At 48.4% G+C, this 27291-nt stretch overlaps 1 protein-coding gene across 1 annotated transcript; it reads right to left on the bottom strand.

Moving 5' to 3' along the window:
• Nucleotides 1–6070: 6070 nt before the first annotated feature.
• LOC144251182 (ruvB-like 1) lies at nt 6071–20987 on the bottom strand. The gene is made up of 8 exons (XM_077794253.1): nt 20738–20987; nt 20505–20658; nt 19470–19569; nt 14159–14296; nt 10770–10902; nt 8985–9001; nt 7136–7280; nt 6071–6261 (listed from the first exon to the last, which is right to left on the bottom strand). The coding sequence occupies exons 1-8, from the start codon at nt 20985–20987 to the stop codon at nt 6071–6073; spliced, it is 1128 nt and encodes a 375-aa protein (XP_077650379.1).
• Nucleotides 20988–27291: the final 6304 nt, after the last annotated feature.

Here is a 27291-nt window from a genome sequence, read left to right as displayed (position 1 = left end):
GGGCGCTGGCCACTGCTCCACTTCCCAGTCCTTTGACTTTTAAGACAGCGTCTTCTTGCTAAGTTCAGAGGCCGGCCTCAAATTTGCCATCCTCCAGCCTCAGCCTCCAGCATGGAATGACAGGCGCCTGGCTCAGATCTGGGCTTCTCCAATGGCTGGGAAAGTCGGAAAGGGGTTCACAAGGGACAATGTTGGTGGCCCTAGAGGCTGAGTCTGTTGCAGGCAGGGGTGGGTTCGGGAAGCCTGCTTGGTTGTAACTGTGCTCCCGCCCCCACCCCTGCTGAAGTCCCTCTGGTCCTTGGGTGAGCCTGGTGCAGGAGCCGAGCCCTAGTGGTCCCCTTGCGCATCCCCAGGGCCACATCTGCCCTGCATCCCCTGTGTTCCGCATGGCGTCCTTCGATGTCCTTCCCCTCAGCTGCTGGTGTCCCCATTAATCACATGAGGTTGACAGCGAAGACCTGCACGCTGGCAGCATGACGGTGGCAGTGACAGCAGGTGATGGAGAGGACAATCGGTGGGCGCCCATTGGCCCATCTTACCGCGCCACCTGTTGATTATCGCCTATGGCGGTGTAGAGGGCAACAGAGGCCTCCTACACCAGGCTGCAGGCCCGCTGTCTTCCAAGTTGGAGGTGGCAGTTTGGTGAATCGCCCTGGGGAGGGGAGAAGGCACAGTGCTGACCGATGGATAAGCAGGGAGAAGGGTGGCCGCTGCCTTCCTTCCCTGGCTCTGCTTCCCTTGAGGCCTGGGACCAAGGGAGGCCGCTGCTCCATTCCCTCAGTGCAGCCCTGGGACAGCAGCCCTGGATCTTTCTCCCAGTGGGGACACTGGGTGAAGCAAGTAACTTCACCTGGTCTGATCCTATGGGCTCTGAGGCCCTCTGCAGACCTTGGTTTCTTATCCCCCAAAAGGAGACTTTTCTTCTAAGCCCAGCATCTGGGAGGGCATGGTGGAACTGGCAGGGGGGTGGGGTTGTCTCCTTGTTGACAGACTGCCAAGGACTCTTCCTGGAGGGACTCAGATAGGGGGCGCCTCTCAATCTGGGCTGCTTGGGTGGCTGATCAAACATCACCTCCCAGGTCCATGGGATATGGTCACACACCTCCAGCGATAGGAGATGGAGGTCCATCTTACAGATGGGGAATCTGAGGTTCAAGAACAGAAAGGAGCATGGCTTGGTAACAAATACCTGTCATTCCAGCATTTTGGGAGGCTGAGGGGGGAGTATTGAAAGTTGGAGGCCAGCCTCAGCAACTTAGAGAGGTCCTGATCAACTCAGAGAGACTCTGGCTCTAAATAAAATAAATAAAGGGTTGGGGACGTGGTCGGTGGGTAAGGGACCCAGGGTTCAGTCAGTGATGCTAAAAAAACAGCCCTTCCTGTCCTGGGTTCTCACTCCCACAGGGACCCTTGGGAGCTGGCAGGAAACTGGGATTGATGGGCCACCCAATCCTGCACTGGGAGGCACCCCAGAGCCTGGGCCCAGCTGTGACCAATTCAAACACTTCAGGGGACCATCCCCCCCTCTTCACCTAAACATCACAACCATTTTTCAGGCTGGAGCTGAAATAGTGCAAAAAATGGGAGTGCTGTCATGGCCGCTAGATGGCGTGTCAGCGCAATAAGATGTGACAAATACCCTGCTCCACCTGGGCTGTGTCCTTTTCATAATGGAGGGAGAGACTTTCCCCCATTGGCGAGGGTTGCTTGGAAAAACTGTCTCTGGGAGATGAATGTGACCATCAGGCCCAGCAGCTGGGGAGTCAGAGGAGATCCAGGCCACCCAACCTGCCCACCCAGCGCCATCTCTGACCAGAGCCAGCTGGCCACCTGAGAAGCAGGAACAGAAGAATATACACCCCTCTGGTCACCAGGGCACCTCCGTCCCAACCCACAGCTGGGGCCTGCTGTCACTGCCGCCTTTCGTCTGTTCCTGGGAAAGGTTGGAGCCTGGGTCAGAGGAGGGGCCAGGCCGAAACCTGCCCTTAGAGGTCAGATCTGAAGACACGCAGCGACCTATAAATACCCAGGACTCAAGTGAGACCAGTTCCACGCACCAAGGGAGGGGGTGCAGCCCAGGGTGCTCTGGGCTCTCATGGCCAGTCGGCTTCCATATTTTTTGGGGGGTATCAGGGATTGAGCCCAGGGTCACTCAACCCTGAGCACCATCCCCAGCCCTATTTTATATAATATTTAGAGACAAGGTCTCGCTGAGTTGCTTAGGGCCTGGCTAAATTGTTGAGGCTCGCCTCCAATTGCGATCCTCCTGCCTCAGCCTCCGGAGCTGCTGGGATGTCAGGCCAGCCCCACTGCGCACACCTTCTTGGAACTTTGACGACCATGTGAGGCCCTGGGTTCGATGCCCAGTGCCACAAGGGGGGAACATAGAATTTTAGAACAGTTTTAGATTTGCAGAGCAGTGTTACAGTGGCAGTGCGTTACTGTGTGTCACTCATCATCCTTTGTAGTTGGCACCTAGTCACCACCTGCACCAACCACCTTCTGTTTTATCTGATTCCCCTTTTTGTGTCCTAATATCCCAGCCAGGGACCTTGTTGTCCCATCTCTAGAAGCTTCTCTGGGCTGTGACCTTTTCTTCAATGGCCCTTGTTCTTGGTGACCTCAACAGTTTGGGGGAGGACTGGTCAGGTGCTGTGCTCATGTCCCTAAGCTGAGCTCATGGCCTGACTTGGACCTTGGGTATGGGCAGTCCACCGTACCCTTGTGTCTGCCGAGGGGCTTGCTGTGGATGCGTCCAGTTGGCGTTGAGTGCCAACTCCTGGCTGGGTCGAGGGGATGCTTCAGACCCACCCGGTCCCTCCTCTCCTGTCCACCTGTGAAGGGTGGTGTCCTGGGCTCAATGGCTGCACATTTACCTCAGTGAGTTGGAACCCGCAGGTGGCCAAGCCCAGTCCCCTGTGTTGACCAAGTTCCTCTGACATCAGCGGGACTCGAGAATGTCACTGCGCACTGGGTGAAAACCCAGAATGACTCTCTCTGGTTGCTCAGGCTGGACCAACTGGGCAGTTGAGAGCCTTCTGTTGGCTCCTGGGTCCCTTCAGAGTGTCCCCATCACTGAGCACCTCAATGTTAGAGGGCCACTGAGTGAGTGGGAGGGGGAAGCACCTGACAGCTGGCCAGTCCAGAAGGTTCCTCCCCAATAGGCTGAGCACAGTGTTCACGGGCAGGACATCAGCTGTCAGGGTGTAGGGACATGGGCCGGAGTGGACCAGGAGATGGTGGGCAGAGGTGGAGGAAGAGAATAGAATTTCATTCGACGAGACAAATGGCAGGGAGATCCAGGACTGGGAGACAGGGAAATGAGTGGACGTCCCTTTCCCATGTTCACATAGGAACACACGACCAGGGACATCCCACAGAAGGGCCAGCTACAGGAATGAAAGTCACACCCCATATAAGTGACATGGCAGGTTGCACACTGCTGTCATGGGGAGCTAAGAAGAACAAAATCACAGACAAACCTGTGTTCCCACCTATGACAAGGGACAAGGTGCAATTTCATTCAGTATCCTCATTAAAGATGAAGTGGGCTCTTCTGGCCTCTGGGAGCCAGTGTGAGGGAGCCTCTGGAGCCAGGTCACCAGAGAAGCCCCACCTCCTCAGGCCTTTGCTCCCCACAGGAACAAGGAGCCTCAGAGGCCAGTGGAAACCCTGCCCATCAGGGACAGGGTAGCTGTGGCCTTCAGTCACTCTGCTGTTTCCTCCCAGGGGCAACATGCACTCCCTTAGTCCCATCCTGAGTTATGACATCATGGGTGGTAACAGACCCAGGGAGAAGGGACAGCTGGCAGCACCTACCTGATAACACAGTTGCCTCGGTTGGAGGCAAAAATCACTATGGGGGCAATGGAAGATTCCAGAGCTCAGTGAGCAAGGTAAAGCACTCTATGTCCAGCATGTACACCTTATCCATGAACAGCAACCTGGGACCAGCTCAGCCATGCCCTGGTTGATGTACTTGTTCACCACCTAGTTGATCTCACCTCGGCCAGGGTCCCTGCCAGGGGAGAAATGTCAGCTGCTCTCTTCTCCCCACCTCAATTCCCTCCAGACCCAACCCTGCAGCCTGGTTCTCCTACTAGCTCTCTGACACCAGGCTGGGTACAGGACCCATTCCAAGTTTGGTGTCATCATTTGAAAACAAGAATCATGCCAGGTATGGTGGTACATGCCTATAATCCCAGCATCCTAGGAGGCTGAGACAAGAGGATCACAAATTGGAGGCCAGCCTCAGCAACTTAGTAAGGCCCTGAGCAACTCAGTTGAGACCCTGTTTCTGAATAAAATACAGAATAGGACTAGGGACAGGGCTTATTGGGTAAGAACCCCTGAGTTGAATCCCTGTACCCTCATCTAAAAAAAAAAGAAAGCAGGCATCATCGCCCCAATGTGCCACAAAAAGACTTTTGTGGAACTGTGTGGGGTGCAGTATCCAGGAACTGCCACAAAGAGCCCCGAGCCTGATGCTGAGACTCCCCACTTGGAAGCCCCAGGGAGATGGTTTTCATACATGAATTGTACTCTGCTTCACTCAGTCAAGGAGCCCTTTTGGGGGCCCTGCATGACAATGCTCAGGTTTCCTTCAAGTGCAGTTAGAATCCTCTCCCCAGGAAACCTGAGCAAAGAGGGTCAGAATAGGCCCAGCCTCGGCCCCAGAACCATTAGCCCCTGCAGAATGGCAGACCTGCCTCAGGTCGCAGCCCTCACTTTCCAAACCAGAGCCTCCTATCATCAGGATGGAGCTGTTCCCAAAGAACCAGGATCTGAAGCCTGTCTTCGCCAAGAGCCATGATGCAGGGCTGTCAAAACCAAGTTCAGAGATGGATCTGCTCTTGGCCACTCATGGAGGAGCTTAGGCTGCTGGAAGGCCTCAAGGTAATAGTGGATTCATGTTGAACTTATGTTTTCAGGGAGTAAACAGGTAATTGGCCAGATAAGGACATAAAATTGAGGAAGAGCCAGGCGCAGTAGCACATGCCTCTCATCCCAGCAGACCGGGAGGCTGAGGCAGGAGTATCACAAGTTGAAGGCCAGCCTCAGCAACCTAGCAATGGCCTAAGAAACTAAGCCAGACCCTGTCTCTAAATAAAAAAATAAAAGTGCTGAGATGGGGCTCAGTGGTTGAGGGCCTCTGAGTTAAATCACCGGCATCAAAAAAAAAAAAAAAAAAAAACAAACAAACAAACAAACAAAAAAACCAATAAGTTCACAAAGGAGTAAGGGAGACCCAGTGCCTGGTGTCAAAGTCGGCACCTTTCTGGGACCTCAAAGGAAGCAGATGCTGACCTCAGTGGGGCAAGAGAATACAGTGTGGCCACGGGTTCTAAATGAAGTAAAGACTCAGAGCAGCGCAGTGGGGAGCGCTCAGAACCGGGAGCATGTCAGAGGCAGGGCCTCAACTTGGCTCTGGGCTCAGGTTTCACCACTTGTCCTCCCTGTGATCTCTGTCTTCTTTGGCTTCATCAACTGGCCCATCATGGACATGATGTCTTTCCCCCCTTTTGGAGAGAGGACTTTCTAAGGCTGCTACCAAGGCCCATGCTCCTGCCTCCTGCGGGTCCCTGATGTCACTCAACTTGAAAGCCTAAGGTGGAAATGCTCAGCACAGCTACCCTGGGAAGGATGAGGGGCTCCTGAACTCAGAGGGATCCCCTTGAGGTTTTCCCTGACCTGCAAGAATCAAGCAGAGTCGTCCATGGTGGCACATGTCTTTAAAAATCCTGGCAATTTGGGAGGCTGAGACAGGAGGACCGCAAATTGGAGGCCAGCCTCAGAAACTTAGTGAGGTCCTGAGCAACTCAGCAAGACCCTGTCTCTAAATAAAATGTAAGAAGGGCTGCAGACGGGGCTCCATGGGTAAGCACCCCTGGGGTTTAAGCTTCAGTTCAAAAAAAAAAAAAAAAAAAAAAACTCTGGCAAGGTAGGAAGAAACTCCAATCCCAAGAGAAAAAAAAAGCAAAACCAGGTTCCCAGCAGAAAATCTGTTCCTGGTGGGGAGGAGGAGGCCCCCTTCAAGATGAAGAGCAAACCTGACTCTGTCCAGTGGGGCTCAGAGCAGCACCAGGTGGGAGCTGGAGGACTTGGGGCTCGGGCTCTGCAGTGGCTGGAGCCTCCGTGAGGCTGTCTGAAGTGCTGTGAAGGCTCCCACAAGGAAACCCCAGCCAGAGTTGGAGAGCAGCCCCCAGCAGGCTGGCAGGCGGCCAGGGGCAGACAATGCCCAGAGATCAGCTGTGACAGCATCTGGATATTGGGACAAAGGGGCCAAAGCTCATGTCATGCTCATTGCTGAGCATCCCAGAGGGCCTCCAGGAGGACAGCATGGCCCTTGCCACTGGTTCCCAGAGCCTTGGTCATGTGCTGGACCAGCAGGGCCTGTCCCTGGTGCGTGGCGTGGGCCACTTCCAGGTCATGCAATGTCCCATCCTAGATGACCTTCTTCTTCTTGTTCACATCACCCTAGGGCAGGGCATGTCCTCCTCGGCCTCCAGGGCAATCTCCATGGCCTAGGAACTCCCTGCCTCTGCCAGCAGACCACTGGGCACTAGGACCATACAGAGCTCAGTGACAGAAATGCACCTGCTGCCCACTGAGGGCCCCCAAGGGTGCTCTCCACCTGCACCCTGCGGCCTGGTGCCACACTGGGTTCCCAGACTCACCCGAGCAACACCTGAGACTTTCTGGAAGATTCTCTCCCCTTTCTTTTCACTCCTGTTAAAGGAGCATCCATGGGACTCACTGGAGCCGGGGGCCCGGGCTCTTCTAGGTGGTGATTTATGGGTGACACGAGGCCTGAGGCTCATCCATCAACCTTGGAGGCGCGGCCACCACAGGACACAGCAGCAGATAGAGGAGGAGCCACCTGGTGCAGTCCCCAGGCTCAGGACTCAAGGACGGACATAGGGAGACAAGGGAAGATGGAAGATGCCACCTGGTGCAACGGGAAGGGACAAAGGCTGTCTGGTCCCTGTCCCCCCAGGGTTTGGGTCTTGAACACTCTGCCTGCTTTAAGTCACCAGGAGATAAAGATAGAGAAAAGCCAAGATGAGTTAGGTAAAGGGACAGCTGTTAACCTTCCCCCACCCAAACCCGCTGAGCAATATGATGCCCTGGTCACCCAGGTCTCCCTCTGGCAGACCCTCAGATGTGGCAATGTCCCCCGGGTAGCATACCTTCACAGCCCCACTGTTGGCCTCCATGTAGATGATGTCCCTGGCCTTAACTCGCTTCTTCTGCAGACTTTCAAAAATGCTGGGGTCCACCTAAAACCAAACCAAACGAGACAAAGGGGGACTCAGACAACCATGATGCACGCTCCAGTTCCTTCTGACCCCGAGGGAAGGCTCCTTTCTGTAACAGACCTGGGGGGCCAGGAACAGTGTTGCACACCTGTCATCCCAGGGACTCAGGAGGCTGAAGCAGGAGGATCACCAATTTGGAGGCCAGCCTCAGCAACTTAGCAAGGGGAGACTCTCTCTCAAAACAATACAAAGCAAAATAAAAAGGGCAGGCTTCTGGCTCCTTGCTTAAGCACTTTGGGTTCAGTTCACAGGGCTAAACATGAGAGAGAGATAGACAGACAGACACCTGAGGTAGCCAGCGACCCTAGGAGTGGGTGGTATGAGCATATGTGGCAGGGCACAAGAGCCTGGAGTGGGGGCTAAGCACACCAGGAGATGAACCTGAGGGTGACCATGTCTGCCTCCAGGAGACAAGAGAACGTCACCATTACTCTTCCTTGCCTTGACTTAAGGGGTTTCAAAGTGGTAGGAGCATTCTCACAGGGACCTGTCTACTATGAGGGGGACATGTGTCCTTGGCCATGCCCCATGGCACCCTCCAGGATCACCACTACAGCTCCAGTCCTTGGGTTTGGGACATCAGAGCTTCTTGCTTAGCGACCTGAGTCTGCATTTGATGAGACCCGTGATTCCAACTCTCTGGGCCTCGGTCTCCTCCTCTCTGTGACAGCACCTAGAAGAACCCACAGAGGAGTCCAGAAGGGGAAACATAAGTTGGAATCCCCACAAACTTTCTGGGTCAGGAGGCTGAGGAAGGAGGATCACCAAGGTGGAGGCCAGTCTAGACCACATAGATAGGCCGTAGGGCTGGGGTACAGCTAAGTGGCAGAGCGCTAGTTCACTATGGCCAGGGCCCTGGGTTTGAGCCCCAGGACCACAAAAAAGCAAATCCTAGCACCCTTTGGCCCCTGGGGCTGTGCACACAAATCTTGGGGTGACAGTGCTTTACAGGGCCTTGCTCTTCCCCAGGGGTGTGCACTGGGAAAGGACAGCAGCCTCTGCAGACCCCAGCTGGCAGACAGGCCCTCAGGCTGAGCTTCCAGGGCAGCTTCTACAGAAGGCCACCCTGTGGAAACACACCTGAGCTCTGTTCCAGACAGAGTCCTGAGTCAACACCCACTGCAGGGCTCTCTCAGGGGGAGGGGACACCCAAAAGTCCAATCCAGAAACAAAGTAGGTATGTGGTGGCCAAAGGCCAGGGGGAGGGAGAGCAGGTGGCCATTCTTGGGAATGAGGTCCCTTGGAAGGTAATGATAATGTTCCAGAATTAAGATGGGGAGTGTAAACTATGTCATGCATCAAAATCCTGTGGGCCACACACACTTAAAATGGGTGGATCTTGTTTCCAAATGCATCCCAAAAGAGCTGCCAGAAGCTCACCAGGATTCAGCCTCTCTGGCCTCCTTGGGGCTCTGTGCAAACAGGACCAGGACTGGGGAGTCCCCAGGCCAAGATTCATAAATCTCCATCAATCTCAGACACTTCACAACTCCACACAATGCACCTGAGGTCCTTCTGTCCCAATATCTCATCCATGAGGGAAAACTGCCCAGAAGGACTTGGGTTTTGGGGGACTGGTGGTACCAGGGATTGGAATCAGGGGGTCCTTGACGACCAAACCCTATCCCCAGCCCTGTTTGGCATTTTATTTAGAGTCAGGGTAACCCTGAGTTGCTTAGTTCCTTGCTTTGGCTGAGGCTGGCTTTCAACTCATGATCTTTGTGCTTCAGCCTCCTGAGCTGCTGGGATCAGAGGTGGGTACCATCTTTGTTTTGGAACACAATTTTCCTCTTCTCCATTAGGCTATTTTCTTCAAGAAGCTGGATGATGAAGACCGATGGATGTATCAAATTTCCACTGTGTTCCTGTGTCCTCTCTCCTACGTGGAAGAGGACAAATTTTCTCTTTTTATCTCAGGCACTTTCATATGGTTGATTTTTCAGATGAACTGGCTCAACGTGTCATTCCTGAGAAGGGGCCACCTTCTCAGAACTTCATTAATCCAGGGTGAACAGGATGTGGTGAGGGATTAAAGAGAGAGAGAGAGAGAGAGAGAGGTTTGCTGAGCTAAGGTCCTGAGATTCAGGCCCCTTTAGGAAACAGAAAAATAGCCCTTGGAAGAAGTGACATTTTCATGATCTCCATAAAGTATTGACCCAGAAACCACCTCAGAGAATCAAAGAACCATCAAATTATAAAAGGGGGAAAGATGGAGAGATTCTATGGTGAACAGAGAGTGGTCTAGAGATGAGAAACTGAGCCACATAGAGCTCAGAGGACTCACAAGGGTCACGCAGCAAAAAGGGACTCACAGTCACCCTGCCCCTCAGCAAGCACTGGATGCAGGATGACTGTGGAGCCTCTTTCTGAGCCTAAGGCCTTGATCTGGAAAACAGGGAAATGAGATTCATGGCACCTGCACACACAGGCACAAAGCTTCAAGGAGCCACAGGTAAAATATTTCCAAAAGCCCGCAGCAGGGGACCTGACTATCCAGCAGGGGACAGATACAGAGCTAGTGTGAGTCAATCATAACAACAGTGGATGAGTAAAAATATTATGAAAAAGAAAGAAAAAATAAAACAAAATTGCCGCGTCCCCTCGCCAGCAAAGGAAACACGACACAGGATTCTTCCTTCAGCAGTTTATTCAGGCCTTTATTTTGACATGTCTTCTAGTTTCTACTTCTACTCCTACTGCTACTTCTACTGCTACTCCTACTACTACTCCTCCTGCTACGTGCCCCAGCCCTAATAAAGCAGATAAAGCCCCAATGCACAACTGCCACGTGGATCTTTCTCATAGGGTGTTTTACAGCTACGTGCCGACTCTCCCAAAATAAGGAGTTGTTTATCACAGGCCACGGCGCTTATCAGCGCCATCTTGTAATGGCAGCCACAGTACACAGAAACGGCTCACTACACAAAATTAAGTCCACTTTGACTTTTTGGGGAGGTGGGGGGGGCAGTACTGGGAACTGAACCCAGGGGTGACTTACCCCTGAGGCCCGTCCCCAGCCCCATTTTTTATTTTATTTGGAGACAGGCTCTCCCTGAGCTTCTCAGGGCCTTGACTAAATTGATGAGGCTGGCATCACATTGTGATCCTCCTGCCTCAGCCTCCTGAGTGGCTGGGATGACAGGTGTGCTCCACTGTGACTAGCTGGCCAATAGTAATCATGTGGCAGACTAGATGGCAGAAAAAATTTCTTGACTTAATCACACAACTCCCAGGAGTATTAAAAAAAGAAAGAGCTACCTCATGAAGGGAACTACGTCCATGCCCTCTACGAGGTGACCCTTTGTACTACACGATGTTATCCTGAGTGTCCCATATGGCATCGACAATGCAGAGGCCAAGGAAAGAGGGACACAGAGGTCACATCACCTGCCACATGCCACAGTGCTGAGGACAGGGCTCAGGACAGACTCCCCTTGATTTGCTTGATGCTCTTGGCTGTCTTGAGCCCTATGATCACATGTCTGATGGTCTTGCCGTAGCCGCCCATGGGGTTCTCGGTCCCATATGGCATCATCTCGGTCACCTCCCCCTCATAGACCTCTTTGGCCTCCTTTATACACAGCTCTTGGAGGGATGGCCAATGGGGACATGGTGAAAAATGGGACCATCCTTCTCTCCACATCCATCTCCTTTCCACCAACAACCTTCTTACCTAAAACTACCACAGCACAAGAACTGACAAGTCACCTTACAGTACAACCCAGTGACACCATCATGGCTGGAGAGCAACACTGCAGGGAGTGGTGGCCAATGGCTGTCATCTCAGCTCGGGAGGGCGAGGCAGGAGGGCAAGCTGGAGGCCAGCCTCAGCAACCCAGTGAGGCCCTGATAAACTCAATGAGACCCTGTCTCCAAATAAATTCAAAACAGGGCTGAGAGGTGGCTCCGTGGTTAGGTGCCCCAGGTTCAATCCCTGGTGCCCCTCCTCAAAAAAAAATAGAAGAGCTGAGGGTCGCTGCTCTCCTGACAAATGGGGAGGTCACAGAGGACTTCTGCTTGCAGGCAGCCATCGGGCTCCTTGTGAGCTGATATGGAAATGTCCCAAAGGCAGAGACACACGGCCACAGGATCAGACACTCAGGCCACTTCCCAGTGTTCAAGGGGGGCGTTATCTTATCACACCATCCCTTGCCTTCTCTTCTCCAGAAACCCAACAAGGACAGGGACACTCAAGACTGGAAGCTAAGGGTCAGCTCTCCTCTGCCTGTGATCCACCTGAGAGCCTGTAAGTGGGGCTTTTGGAAAACACACAAGAGAGAAGCCTCATTTTGTGTTTGATGAACCAAATTTCCATCTCCTGAACCCCAAGACAAACTTCCCAAACAATGTCTGGAGAAGCTGTGCACACCCCAAGTCCCAGCAGCTCTGGAGGCTGAGGCAGGCAGATCATTGGTTAGAAGCCACCCTCTACAACACTGAGGCCCTGAGCAACTCAGGGAGACTCTGTCTCTAAATCAAATGCAAAATAGGGCTAGGGATGGGTCTCAGAGTTCGAGGGCCCTTGGATTCAATCCCTGGTACAAAAAAAAAAAAAAGAAATTTCCCAGATAACATGAAGGTATCAGAAAACTGTCCTGCTTGGAAAATTCTGGGCTTTCAAGTCTACTTTTATTTTTTTATAGAACCTTTTCTATTCTTCAAAGAGGAAATTTCTCCAAATGGAATGTCTGCCCATATTCATTGTGAGGGGACAGTGACATGAAATTCCCCCAGGAGGGGAAGAAAGGCTTCCCTGTCTCTCAGCCACTCATATTTGTCCAGAAGTTTCATGGTGGTGACCAGCAGACAGGGGAAGGCCCCACGGACAGTGGGCCCAGCTGTGGGCCAGCGGGTGGACTGAGGGTGGTGTCTCTAGCCACAACAGCACAAAGGACATGGGTTTCATCTGCTGGTTCAGGTTTTAAGTCCCTGACAGGGACCTTTATCATGTCAAGGGAGCGACACAGACAAGGACAGATGACCCTCTCTTCCTCCCTCTTCAGCTTCACAGGAAGTCAAAGGTGCAGGGACAGCAGGCTCATGTCTGAGGGGAGGTCACGGCCTGCCTTTTCATTCTGTGGCAGAATCTAGAAATTTCTCTTCAACTGCTGCCCTCAAAAGCCCCTGCTGTGTTTTCCTTCCCCACCCAACCCCAGGGTCCAATCCCAACAAAGGACCCTGGTGACCTCTACTTTTTCAAATTTTAAAGCATTTTAGTTCCTGCTGAGCAATTGCAACACAAGCAACCGTGTAAAGGCCAGTTTTATCAGGTTTCAGTCTCACAAAAAATGTTTTTTTTTTTATTATTTTTTTTTAAGTTGTAGATGGGCACTATACATTTATTTTATTTTTTATTCTTATTTTTATGTGGTGCTAAGGATTGAACCCAGGGCCCCACACATGCTAGGTGGGTGCTCTACCACTGAGCCCATGCCCCAGCCCAGAAAAAATGGTGTTTTTTTTTTTTTTAATTTAGGTTCTTAAAAATAATGATATTCAGGAATTCGAAAGGTTGTCCTATCTTACTGGTCACACTTTTTTTTGGTTCTTTTTGGTACCAGGAATGGAATTCAGGAGGCCTCAACCCCTGAGCTCCATCCCCAGCCCTTTTTATATTTTATTTAGAGACGAGGTCTCACTGAGTTGCTCAGGGTCTGGCTAAGTTGCTGAGGCTGGCCTCCAACTTGTGATCCTCCTGCCTCAGCCTCCTGAGCTGCTGGAATATTGTTCATATGTTTAATTAATGAGTTAAATAAAATCACTGGCACATGTTTAAACAAGGAATAATAGCACACATCTGTAGCCATAGTTACACAGCATACTGAGGTAAGAGAATGGTTTGAACCCAGGAGTTCCAGGACTGCCTGGGAAACATAGTGAGACCCTGAAAATAGGAAATAAAAAGGGAAAAGGAGAAATGAAGGAAAAACAATGGAGAGAAAAATTTTAAACATAAAACCCAGGTGTGGTTGTACAAGGTCTCGACAACTCGGCAAGACTTTGTCTCTAAAGAAAATAGAAAAAGGGCTGAGGACAGGGCTCAGGTGTTAAATGCCTCTGGGTGCTATATCTGGTACCAAAAATTAAAAATAAAAAGCCTAAGTTCAATGTGACACAAAGCTTAGCTTATGGACACAGTTCAGAATTAGAACACTTCTGTTCAGCATTAGTGTCATACAGGGGCTGGGGGTGGCTCAGCAGCCATGGACCCAAAAGAGAGAGAGACAGAGACAGAGAGAGAGAGAGACAGGGGGAGAGAGAGAGAAAGCAAGAGACCATAGTTGAGTGCTTACGGGGACCTGCTGGGGAAGATCAAGGGTAGAGTCAGTCCCCCAGAGAGGCACTGCAGGAAGAAAGAGTGCCATCCACAAGAAAATCAGATGACTGTGGGGGGAGAAACAGGGTCCCATGACATCTCCCCACTTCCAAATGCTGCACACTTCCACTGCATTCTCTTTCCTTCAGCATTAAATCAAAAGCTCCCCAAGTAGAATTTTTTATCTTTTTATGTATGTATGTATGTATGTATGTATGTATGTATTTGGGTACCAGGGGCCCTTGACCACCAAGCCCCATCCCCAGCCATTTTTATATATTATTTACAGACAGAGTCTCGCTGAGTTGCTCAGGGCCTCACTAAGTTGCTGAGGCTAGTCTCCAACTTCTGATCCTCCTACCTTAGCCTCCCAAGTTGATGGAATGGCTGGCTGCTCTTGCCTGTCTTGTCATCAGCACCAAAAGAACAGGAGCAGTACAATCAACACACCACAGAAGCATTTTTAAGATGAAAGGATTCAAAGCACTGGAGAAGCAACAGCCATTTGTCACTGCAACGTGACACTCACAATGGCCCTGTGGAAGTACTCCATCAGCACCTCTGTGTTCTTGATCTCCATGGAGTAAACTTTGCTCCCCACCATGGGGCAGAAAGGCAACTTACTCCCAAGCTCCTGAGCAATTGCAAGGGCCAGGGCTGTCTACAGAGGCAAGAAAGGAAAGGTTTTCATTTTATAGTCTTGAAAATATAATTCAAAGCCATCTATAAAAATTTTATTCAAGAGGCTGAACATGGTGTCACACACTTGTGATCCCTGAGACTCAGGACGCTGAGGCAGAAGGATGGCAAGGTGGAGCCAGCCTCAGCCACTTAGAAAGGCCCTGAGCAACTCAGTGAGACCTTGTCTCTAAATAAAATATAAAAGGATTGGGGATGGGTCTTAGGGGTTACGTGCCCCTGAGATCAATCCCTGGGACCAAATAAATAAATAACACTAACAAATCAGGAAGGATTTATTACATGACACTCATTTAATGTTAAAAGGCCAGCAAATAGTGTATGATAAGTGAGGCCAAATCTGGAAGTGGTGGGTGGTCTGCACAAGCTCCTCATGACCGTGCCCTGTGGTCAACTATAAATTGATGCTCAGTACCCTAACTTCGGTTGACAGATGCTAAAGAGACCAGATGGAACAGACATCTCGTCAAATAGCAAGTTATGGAAAGCAAATGCTCTCACGTGGGTCCAGGATTGGGAAATGCCATTGACTCTGAGTGCCATTTCATCCTTCCTCATCTCTGAAACGAGAATGAGCTCAGACCCCCAGTGTGTGGGCCCCGCAGAGCCTCCTGAGTTTCTGAGGGCCTCACTAATTTGCTGAGGCTGGCCTCCAACTTTTGATCCTCCTACCTCAGCCTCCCAAGCTGCTGGGACAAGGCAAAGTGGAGCTATTTCTTCAAAGATGGCCCAGATTTTCTTTTCAATACCATTTTGGTTTCACCTCTGTGCAGCCGACCTGGGGGATGATCAGTGAACACTGTTGGGCAAAATCCACTAGCCCGTGGGGCAGAGGCTGGTTCTAGTTTTGATATTCTATGTGTTTTCCAGTGTGGTCTTGAGCACACAGTAGTGCTAATGCTGGATGGCCTCATCTGGCAAATTAAAATACTGCCTAGATTACAAGGAGACAACAAGCTGCCCACAGGATGGTTTGGTTTGGACCACATAGTCTTAGATGTGCCTTTAAACTTGGCTTTTATTGTGGGGGAATTGAACCCAGGGGCTCTCAAACCCTGAGCCTCATCCCTAGCCCTATTGGGTATTTTATTTAGAGACAGGTCTCCCTGAATTGTTGAGGGCCTCACTTTTGTTGAGGCTGGCCTCAAACTTACTATCCTCTTGTCTCAGCCTCCCGAGCCAGCCACTGGGATTAAAGGCATATGCCACTGTGCCCGGCTCTTGCCATTTTTTTGACTAGGAACTTTCCTGTAGAAATCCAACTATTTGGCTTCTTTTGAGAAACCAGGTCTGGACCCAGTGGCCCTCTTTTAGTGAAAAAGCACCACATCCTTGGGCTTTAGCCAGTCACTTTGCTTACCTCACTGCCTGAATGCTTAGGGACCTGAGTTGGCAAGCCCAAAGCATGTGTTCTAATAGCAAAGGGAAAATGTCTAGAACAGAACACAGAGGGATGTGATTCCAACACCACATGAACCAGGGGAGGCCATAGGCAGCTCTTCCCACCTGTTTTATTTTGCTGGTTCTGGGAATGGAACCCAGAGCCTTGTATGTGCCAGGCAGCTGCTCCACCACTGAGCCTCAGGCCCAGCATTTTTTTTATTTAGAGACAGAGTCTCACTGAGCTGCTGAGGCTGGCCTCCACCTTGAGATCCTCATGCCTCAGCCTCCCGAGTTGCTGGGCTTACAGTTGTGAGCTACTGTGCCTGGGTTTTATGTCCACCTACTACCCAGAATGTCTCTTCCCTGTTCTTTCCCAGCCCCCAACCCCCATTATCAGTTTCCAGTGTCAAAACAGTGACCATGTCCCACTGAACAGCATCCCTGCCTCACTTGACCTAATACTGAAGGGGTGACCATTACCCTTCCATTCAAATAGTACCAATACTTGATTAAGAATAGCTCCATGGCTGTCCAGCTTTCTCCAATTAAAAGCTCATGGAAGGGGCTGGGCTGGGACTGGGTCTCAGTGGTGGAGCACTCACCTAGCATGTTCAGGGCCCTGGGTTCCATCCTCAGCGCCACATAATAATAAATAAATAAAACAAAGGTATTGCGTACAGCTACAATTAAAAAAAATATAATATTATAAAAAAACTCATGGAAGAAAGGCACATATACCTACCCTTTCCTATGGAGCTGTATATATATCACTGATCCTTCCATAGCCTATTTCTTGAAAGTCTAACTTGTATCTTTTTTATATGTTAATATTATCAGGCCTCCCAACTGATCAATCAATACCCACCAAGATGCATCGCAGACTTTTATGTTGTTTTTTAAACAGGGTTACACTATTTATATTTATTTTTAATTTTTTTTCTTCAAAACAAGTTTAATTTTTAATTTTTTATTTTATTTTTAATTTTTTTCTTCAAAACAAACCCTAAATTAGGGGAAGAATTTAAATATTAATAAAAATGCTCAAAAATCAAGCCATTATAAAGTTAAGCTCCCCTCCCCATAGGAATAAATACTGAACTGATATAGGTGACTGAACTGATATAACTGATTTAGGTGTAGATGGACACAACACAATGCTTTTATCTTTATGTGGTTCTGAGGATCAAACCAGGTCCTGCCTATGCTAGGCGAGCACTCTAACGCTGAGCCACAATCCCAGCCCGCTAACTTGTATTGTATGGATTAAGAAACTGAGAGCTGCGTGTTGGGGTGCATGCCTATAATCCCAGCAGCTTGGGATGCTGAGGTGGGAGGATGGCTAGTTGGAGGCCAGCCTCAGCAACTTAGCAATGCCCTAAGCAACTCAGCAAGACCCTGTCTCTAAATAAAATACAAAAAGGACTGAAGTCCTTAACCACCCCTGAGTTTGATCCCTGGTATCCCCCCACACACACACAAAAAAAGAATTTCTCATTCTTTCCTCTGTTTTTTGGGGACAGCCTTGCAGTGCAGGTTCTTTGGCAGCATTGCTGGCCTCTAACATTGGAGTCCCCCCATCATGTTTTGAAAACCACAAGAGACGACTCTCCAGATACTGGCAAAGATCTTCTGGAGGGCAAAACCAGCCCAGTTTGAAAATCACTGCAGAACTAATCTCACCTTGCTGGACTTCCAGAAAGACCACACAGAGAACGGGAACAGGTCACCACTCAGGGGTTCAGAGCTGGCGACTGTCCACACCAATGACACAAAACAGTGAGACTCAGAAAGCTCTGTGGACATTAAGAAAGGAAAATCAGGGGAGGGTGCCCTATCCAAAAGTACCTCCAAAACATCCAGAAACAAAGGTTCCAACCCTGAAAATCAGACTTCTTAAAAGCAACACTGGAAGACAAAAAGTACTAAATAACACTGAGAGAAATAGCACTGAAGGAAACAGCTATTATGTTGGTGCTGTGGTACAGGCCTGTTATTCCAGCAGCTCAGGAGGCTGAGGCAGGAGGATCATGAGTTGGAGGCCAGCATCAGCAAAAGTGAAGCCCTAAGAAACTAAATTAGACCATGTCTCTAAATAAAATGTAAAAAGGACTGAGGATGGGGCTCAGGAGTTGAGAGCTCCTGGGTTCAATTCTTGGGGTTCAATTCTTGGTAAATCCCCCCTCCAGAAAAAAAATGGAAGACGACTTGGACAAGCTAATGTTCCTGTAAGTGCACACTGTATGGCATTGCAGCCTCACAAAATTTCCCCCAGACACAGAACTTCTTCATCTATCATCAGACACCACACAACACACCCTGGCAACTCCATATGTACAAATTCAAAATAAGAATTCAAGCTTTGACTTCACAGCTGATTGTGTTTCTGCTTCTGAAAGGTCAGGAGCCTGCCCCAGGCCTCCCAGCTGATCAGTCAATACCCATCAAGATGCATCTCAGACCTTTATGTTGTTTATTTCTGAACAGGGTCACATTATGTCACTTAGAGCCTGGTGAAACTGCTGAGGCTAGCCTCCCACATGTGATCCTCCTGTCTCAGCCTCCAGAGTGTATTGAGATGACAGGCAGGGGCCACCATCCCTGGTAAGAGCCCACTTCTTTACATACAAGTGCGTAGGCTCCTACTCTCTGATGCCAAGAGGCCCTTCCAGAGAACAAGCCACGCCCAGACCAGGAGCTCTGGGAAGCCTGAGGATCTGGCCAATCCCCTTGCAAATCCCAACAAGCTCCACCAGGTGTCCTCCTTTGTCCCCTGGAAAGCCCAACTCTGAAGGGGAATTACCAAACCCTCTGCCCAATTCCAGCATTTAAAATCAGTCAACAGTTTGAAGCTCAGCACTCAACTGAGCCATTTTGTGCCATCAGGAGACTTCCTGGTTCTCTGTCTGGAAAACACTAGAAGCCCCTTGAAGATCAAAAGGACGTTTCTGTTATTTTTCAATCATGTATGTAGCCAAAATAGTGGTGGGCAAAGTTTGCATTCAAAAAATTACTGGATGACTCAATTTTCCTTCTCCAATAATGTGCCACAGAAGATTTTTAAATATTTTTTTAATTGTACATGGACACAATATCTTTCTTTTATTTTTTTAATACTTATTTGTTAGTTGTAGTTGGACACAATACATTTATTTTACTTATTTATTTTTACGTGGTGCTGAGGATCGAACCCAGGGTCCTGCACGTGTGAGGTGAGTGGTCTACCACTGAGCTACAGCCTGTCACAAATTTTTTCTAGGCCCTGGACCAAAAGAAACAGATTTTTAGCTGGGCATGTGGTGCATGCCTATAATCCTACTGCTCAGGAGGTTGAGCCAGGAGGATCATGAGTTGGAGGCCAGCCTCAGCAACTTAGCAAGGCCCTTAGCAACTTTAGCAAGACCTTTAGCAAAAACAGATGTGGCTCAGTGGTTGAGTGCCCCCCAAGTTAAATCACTGCTTAAAAATAAAAAGAAAAGAAAAGATAAAAGAGATGCATTTCCCAAGCAAAAGAGACTTGAAAGAGTTCAAGGACAACCCCAGTGACCAGACCCCTCTCAGGACTTTCCCTTCCCTCTGGCAAGTATGATTTTCATTCTAGAAGTATGAGTTTGAGATCAGATTCTTTTCTTAAACACACATATGACCATGTAACTAAACAAAGACAAGTTAAAATGTATAAAATGTATATTCCATTTGGCTTTGACCTGAGGTTCATGCTCTTGGGCATCAGAAATCAATGAGAACACAAGGACCTTTCCAATTCCCAGAGGTCCAGCCCACAGCATGGCTCTTCCTGCCATCTTCTTGCTTTTGATTAACTCTTCTATGATGTCACATCCCTGGTCACAATTACTGTGTTTCAGTGGGGAAAAAAATGCAGTCCCTGGTCCAAATGATTCACAGACACGTCCAACCAACCCTGGGTGCCAGAGCCCTCCAGGCACTGCTCTGGATGCCCCGACAGTGGAGGTGAGAGAGAAAAGACTGGACTGCCGGGCACAGTGGCCCACACCTGTGATCCCAGGGACACAGAAGGCTGAGGCAGGAGGATGTCAGTTCAAATCCAGCCTCAGCCAAAGTGAGGCCCTGAGCAACACAGAGAGACCCTGTCTCTAAATAAAATGCAAAATAGAGCTGGGGAGGAGCTCAGGGGTCGAGGCCTCCCAGAGTTCAATCCCTGGCACCCCCACCCTCCAAAATGAGACAAAGACATGAAACCAGAGACTTTTCTTTGGCACTTTCTGTTAATAGGAGGATCTGAGGCCACAGTCCCAAGCTCATATAAATTGCAGGTTTCTGTAGCTGCTCAACCTCCAGGGAGACCACAGGCCATGACTCTAGAGTCCAGCAGCTTAGAGGCAATGGAGTGCAAACCCCCAGCTGTCATTTCTAAACTGGTTGGCCAATGTATGTGCCATTTTTTTCTGTAATAATAATAATAATAATAATAATAATAATAATAATAATAATACCATAAATGCTGGGACTTGGTAGAGTTTCCACTTAACAAAAGCAGACCTGACTGGTAAAAAGATGCTTGGTCTGGGCGCGGTGGTGCAGGTCTGTCATCCCAGGGCACGTGGAGGCTGAGGCAGGAGGACTGCAAGGTGAAGACCATCTCAGCAGCTCAGCCAAACCCTGTTTCAGAATAAACACAAAAAGGGCCTCAGTATGGCTTCGCGGACAGCACCCCTGGGTCAACTCCGAGAACCAAAGTGACACTGAGTTGGTGCAAACACCAGGATAGTCTCCACACCCCAATGCTCCAGAACCCCATCCCTGCCCACCGCCCCTCTCGAGTGTTCTCCTGGCCAAGGAGCCCCATGGTCGCCTGCTTGGCCAGGGCACTCTCATCAAGCCCCAGCCCATTCTCGTGGCTGTGTGAGGGAATATGGGGCATCTTCGTCATGCCCTCCACCTCCTCAATTTTCAAGGAGCAAGCTGGAGCCCAACCCACGCAGAAATCACTACCCTGCCTCAGCCCAGGGGTTACCAAGCAGCCATCACTAGGGAAGCTCACAAGAACCCGCCTCCATTGGTGCCCCATTGGAAGATATTGGAACACCGCCACTCTCCATTGGCTCAGGCATGTGCTCATCGAAGCTGCTGGTAGAGCTCTGCCGACACATTTCCCACTGTGTCTCTGAATTGACTTCCCTGGCAATAGTACTTCTGGCGCTCTGGGGTGTGAATGCAGAAAGATGGAGCCCTGGAGTTTTGCTCCCTGGCTGAGGAGCTGAGCCCAGGCGGTGGGTGGCCCTGATGAGCATTATTCTGGGTGTTTGTTTGGTACCCAGGATTGAAACTAGGGGCTCTAAATCACTGAGCCCCAGCCCCAGCCCATTTTTGTATTTTATTTAGAGATCGGGTCACACTAAGTATCTTAGGGCCTTCCTAAGTTGCTAAGGCTGGCCTCAAACTTGCAATTCTCCTGCCTGAGCCACCAAAGCCACTGGAATTAGAGTTGTGTGCCACCATGCCTGGCACATACTCAGAATCTTAATAAATGACTGAGACTTTGTCAGAAGCAAATGGAATTCTACCATTTTGCAGATGAAGAAAAGGCATCCAGAGGAAAACAGAACTTTCAGAGATAAGCGTGCTCACAGGAGGGTGAAGACATGCCTGAGGTCCAATCCAGCTGTGGGGATTGCTGATGCCCATGTGATTTCTTTGTCCTCTCCAGTCTGACTTTTAAATCTAATTATTTTATTCTGATCATTGACATCATTATTGAGTCCATGTTTGCCTCTTTCCCTCTATTGCTTTACATTATGAATGCGGAGAACACATATTTCCCATTTTAATTTTAATTTTGGAACATGGTACACAGTCTACAAACCAGTTTCTAGATAAGACTTTTTATGAATTCAAAGAAGGTTCTAGAAACACCTTCCCCCCTGCACACTCACACACACTGTTGAATCCATGCTCTTTACTTTTATACTATGTGTTGAACCCAGGGGAACTTTACCACTGAGCCCCATCCCCACTTGTTTTTATATTTTATTTACAGACAAGGTCTCACTGAGTCGCTTAGGGCCTCACTAAGTTGCTGAAGCTGGCCTCCAGCTGGCGATCCCCTTGCCTCAGCCTCCCAAGTCACCAGGATAACAGGCATATGCCACTGTGTCGGAGACCAGCTCCAACAGGGGGTCTCAGGAGACGAACGGATGGTGAGGAGTCGGCGAAAGAGGGGGTGGAGAAACAACACAGACACCAAAGTGAAGGTGTTGATCCCAATCTTTACTTGTGAAGTTGATCATATATACTTTTCATTTTGGCAGGCTTACAGTACTTTGTGGTTACAAAACAGTAATCATTATTCAAAGAAACAAAATATTACATAGTTACAATTAGAATAGAAGAATGTATTTTGACTTATGCATAAGCAAGCATTTGTACTTTCAGTTGAGTTTTGCTTTGAGCTGTTTCTGCTTAGTTAACTTTTAATAATAGTTACAAATGTCCCAAACTATTGGCCTATACCTTGACTATTCTTCCTTGACTTATTGACTGGAACCGGTGCCATGGTTATGGCAAGTGGTTGATTTGTTATTACTTTTAATCAAACAAAAGTAAGAGCACAAACCATTGTGCACAGGAACAAGAACAAGTTGCCCAGTACTAAGCACTAATCTATCTTCTCTAGATTTTAATTTAATTTCTCAAAAACTTCCCTGACAGGAATACAGGGAGTTTTTCATTAGACATTAACAATTTACGCTCCACAGCTGAATCATTGCATTTAGAGCAAACAGATCTATGCTTTAGAAGTAGTTGCATTAATTGGGAAAGTCATGATTTTTCCTTCATACTTAATGGTCATATGAGAAATCACAACTATACTTATTAAAGGAATACAAAAACAAATCAGCCCATTCCCAGAAACATACTGCGCTCCTCTAGAGGATGGACGCCTTGCGCCATCCACCTCAGTAGGGCCTTGCCATTGCCTGAGTCAGGGGAGGGGCGCAGCACCACTGTGCCTGGCTTCAATTATATTTTTATCCACTAATAGGTACTAAAATTCCAGATCAATACAATGAAACATGCACCAATAATCCTATGAAGAACTACCTTCCAGAACCATGCACTGGACAATCCCATCTCTGCCGCCTCTCAGTTTCTCAGTCCCAGCAACTTTCACCTTAAGTTCTTCAACCTCTCTTCTCTCCAGCCCAAGACAAATGCCCTCAGTCACTTGGTTCCCAACTTTTCTGCTCCCAGCCTGCCTTGACCTCTGTTGCACCTGACCTTTGAACACCCAAGCCTGGGGTCAAGCCTGCCTTTTCTTCTGTACTGGTGCTCAGGAGGAGAAAATCACCCAGGGTTCCCCAGGAGTCTTTGGGTCATCATGGCCCCCAACCTCAGCTGAACACTCACAACTGTGCAAGTGATGATCTAATGTTGTATTAGTTAGAATGTTAGTATAACTGCATTAACAGAGAGACTCAAAATAATGGTGGATAAAGCAAAATAGAAATTATTTATTTTTCTCAGTTGGGCACATTGGCACATGCTTGTAATCACAGAGCTCAGGAGGCTGAGGCAGGGGATGTCCAGTTGGAGGCCAGCCTCAGTAACTTAGTGAGACCTAGTATCAAAATAAAACATTAAAAGGGCTGGAGATGTGGATCTGTAGTTAAGCACACCTGGGTTCAAGCTCCAGTAACAAAAACAACAAAAAAGTTATGGCTAGCTGCAAGGGATTTCCAAAAAAGAAAACCAAAGTTCAGGAACCAATGGCTTGACTCGACTGTGAATTCTATGATATATTTAAAGAATAAACACCAGCCAGGCAAGGTGGTGTATTCCTGTCATCCCAGCAGCTAGGGAGGCTGAGGCAAGAGGATTACAAATTAGAGGCCAGCCTCAGCAAAATCGAGGGCCTAAGCAACTCAGTGAGGCCCTGTCTTTCAATAAAATATAAAAAAGTGCTAGAAATGGGGCTCTGTGGATAAGCGCCCCTGGGTTCAAATCCCAGTGCCAAAACAAAGAATGAAACCAAATGCATCTCAAACTCTTACTAAATAAATAAATAAATTAATTAATTAATAAAGAAGAAAAAATGTTTTCTAATATGTTCCCATGAAGCAAGTATCATACTGGTAACAGCATCAAGTAAAGATTCTACAAGGAAAAACAAAACAAAACAAAAACCCAGGTCAATATCCCCATGAACATAGACACAAAATTTCTCACAAAAATCTGGTATTAGTAAACCAAATTCAGCGGCAGGTTTGCTCATTGATTGCGGTCCTAGGGAGGGAACCCAGGGATGCTCTACCATTGTACTGTATCCCTCACTCTTTTGGTGTTTTTATTTTGAGTCACTGTCTTACTAAGTGTGAAGGCTGGCCTCCAACTTGCTTGCCATCCTCCTCCCTCAGCCTTCTGAGCCAACTGAATGACAGATGAACACCATTGTGCCCTGCTTGAATGAGATTCTGCCACTGCATCAGACTTCCTCCACCTCTGATTCAGTGTGGCATTAGCAGATCTGTTCAGTTCTGGGGGTGACAGGGAGCTCAGCTGGAGGCCTGACAGTCTGCTCTGAGGTTGGTGTATGACCCACTAATGAACACACAGCATTAATGGCAATTGCTGGCAAGGTAGAAAAGAGAAAAGAGAAATTTCTATTATACTCCTGAAAGCATCTTTAAAACACAAATTACAATCAAAGGGGAAAGTCTAATAACTTCCTCTGGGCAAATTTATAATGAATCCAGGATTAATTGGCCTTAATGAAGTTGAATTCATGACTGGCTGTTTGTAAAGAACTCTGAACCACCTCGGTTTCAAAATGACATTGAAGACACAGAAATAAGCCAGCATCCTATGACCATTAAGAACATATTCCAAATCATCCAGTTCTGTGGGCATTTTTCCACCAGTCATGTCCCCAGGGACTGTGACCAGTGTGTGGGACTGAAGGGGACCTCGGGAGTGTGCTGTAGAGGAAAATGCCTATATAGACTAGTGTTCTGGGGGTGAGTCCTACTAAAGTTGGGGTCATGCTATATTTACAGGTGTCCATGCAGACTCAGAGCTGGGTAGCGCATTTTGTCATCTCAACGGTTCAGGAGGCTAAGGCAGGAGGTTCAAAAGTTGGAGTCCAGCCTCAGCAACTTAATGAGGCCCTGAGCAACTCAGCGAGACCCTGTCTCTAAATAAAATACAAAATTGGGCTGAAGATGGGGCTTAGAGGTGAAGCATCCCTGGGTTTTGTACCCAGTACACAGAAAAAAAGAAAAAAATACAGGAAAGAAGACCAGCAGCCCTCAGGAAATGGGTGGCCTCAGGAGGGCTGACCTGTGTTCTAGCCTCCATACTCAGTCCCGAGGCTGGCTTTGAACTCAGGCATGTGGCCGCTGTGGAGGTACATGGGGCCAAGGAGGGTCTTGGGCACATCTGTACTACAGATGGCTGTAGAGATATCCTTACTAGCCTGCTATCTCCAAATGACAAGAAGATGGAGAAGTGTCTCCAACTCCATGTCAACACTTCAACAAGCTGGGAACCATAAATGGTGGGCCTTAGTTTCTAAATCTGTGAACTACAGCCAAGGACAGGAGCAGCCCTGCCTACAGACAGGTCTGTTGGGTGAATTACAGACTAGAAAGTATGGAAATACTCATGAAGCTTTAAAGGACTGTTCAAAGTTGATGACAGGGAGAGATTCAAAAATGTCTGCCGGGTTTTGCTACAGGTGATACTTTAGATGTGTGGGAGTTGTGAGTGAAAGAGAATAATATATTTTTCCATCTGAGTCAGAGAAGTCTATTCAGTTTTGCTGCCCACCATATTCTGTTTAGATAGGTGCAGAGTCTCACACTCATTACTCATGAAAATAAAACAAGTTTTCTGAGCATGGGAGGAACCTATCCAAATTCCCACAGCTCCTCTGTAATGAAAATGATGGCACATTGCACTCTGCCATTTGGGCTCTTGTAGGATTTGGTACAAAATCCTCTCTAAAGAGTCAGATTGACAAAGCTGGGTTAGGAGCAGTCTGGGTGTGATGTCACATGCCAGGAGCTTTGGCTTTAAGTGGATTATTGCCAGTTTCTGAAACTTGAGTGTCTCCTTTTCCCTTTCCTGTTTACCTGAGATGTATTTGTGTCTTCAGAGCAACATTCTGTGCTCTGCCTTCTCTGCTATTTGGCAACGCTGTCCTTGAATCAGGAATTTCCTCCAGGAAGAAGCCAGGTGGTTACATGGTGCAAAAAATAAAATCTGACTTTAGGGCCAAATAGATGCTGTTGGATTCCCAGCTGGATTCCCAGGTTCACCTTTTCTTAATCTGGGAAATTGCACAAGCCATGGTTTCTGAGCCTCAGTTTCCTCATCTGAACTGACTCCTCTGAGGCTCTGAGATGCTTTGAAAATTTAATGAATTAACAAACCCAAATGAAAGAGCCCAGCCTGGGGCCCAGGACTGAGCCAATGCTCAAATAGAGGGGGCACCTTTGTCTTTCCCCCTCCACGGAAGAAGTTACATGAAAATATAAGATCAGTGTGTCTCAGGGAGAAGGCAGGCAAGGCTAGCTCTGGCCACCAGGAACCTGAAAAAAAGCAAAGATTCAGTGAGACGAGTCCAGTGAAGGTGGTGTGGAAAAGTTCAGAAATATGTTGCTAAGATTTCCCTGGGAGAAGAAGGGAAAGTTGCTTATTGAAAAAAATCTATGACAAGAAAAAAATCCAGGGAATCTTAGGAACAAACACTGTTATGTGCAGAGTTGATAGGGCCTTGAAGATCATCTTATCCAGCTTCTTTGACCCATGTGGAAACTGAGGCACAAAAAGAAGAGGTTAGTATTGGGGTCATAGAAGGCATTCATGGAAGACTTCCAACTCCCTGTAGTGTTTATGACACCTCCAATGCAGCCTGGGTGGAACTGGAAGAGGGCCTACCTGTGTCATGGAAAGGGACTTTGAACCTGCTTCTATCTTTTGGTGGTCAGAAGAGGAGCAGGAAAGAAGGTGGGTCCATTGGCAGCATCCAAAGCCTGGACCCCAACTTTTCTGTCCATGCCTGGTGGCCTTGCAACAACTCTGATCTGCCAGTGGAAGCTGGCTGGCCAGCCCTAACTGTCTAGAATTCTTCCTGGCCCATCCTGCCAAGAAGTAATTCTGCACTCAAAGTGGGTGCTGGGGCAGGCAGGATGTCCTTGGAGGTCCTCAACACCTCTGGAAGTCTTCACACAGGGTCTCTGGAAAAAATAAGAGGTCATGTCCCTAAAGAAGAACCATTAGAAACTTCTGTGTGATGGTGACACAAACCATTTCTTTTTCCATAATCATCCTTGCTATAGGCCTGGCTCGGGTCAGACAGCCTGCAATGCATGCACACTATTTTAAAATACCTCTTGCTTTATCTATATCTATATCTATATCTATATCTATATCTATCTATCTATCTATCTATCTATCTATCTATCTATCTATCTATCTATGTTTATGTATCAATCTCTCTATATATCTATCTATCTACCTATCCACCTACCTATTTCTCTCTCTCTCTCTCATATATATATATATATATATATATATATATATATATATATATAT

This window comes from Urocitellus parryii, chromosome Y (genome assembly GCF_045843805.1).
Source record: "Urocitellus parryii isolate mUroPar1 chromosome Y, mUroPar1.hap1, whole genome shotgun sequence".
NCBI classification, from domain to species: domain Eukaryota; kingdom Metazoa; phylum Chordata; class Mammalia; order Rodentia; family Sciuridae; genus Urocitellus; species Urocitellus parryii.
This window is presented reverse-complemented; position numbering and strand designations above follow the sequence as displayed.

Coding starts and splice junctions, on each gene's coding strand:
- LOC144251182 (XM_077794253.1), bottom strand. CDS start 20,987: ATGCTCATCAGGGCCACCCACCGCCTGGGCTCAGCTCCTCAGCCAGGG. Junction 14,297..19,469: donor GACCTCTGGGAATTGGAAAG/GTCCTTGTGTTC, acceptor TTGCCTCTGTAG/ACAGCCCTGGCCCTTGCAAT. Junction 6,262..7,135: donor TCTGCCAGAGGGAGACCTGG/GTGACCAGGGCA, acceptor CCCAATATCCAG/ATGCTGTCACAGCTGATCTC.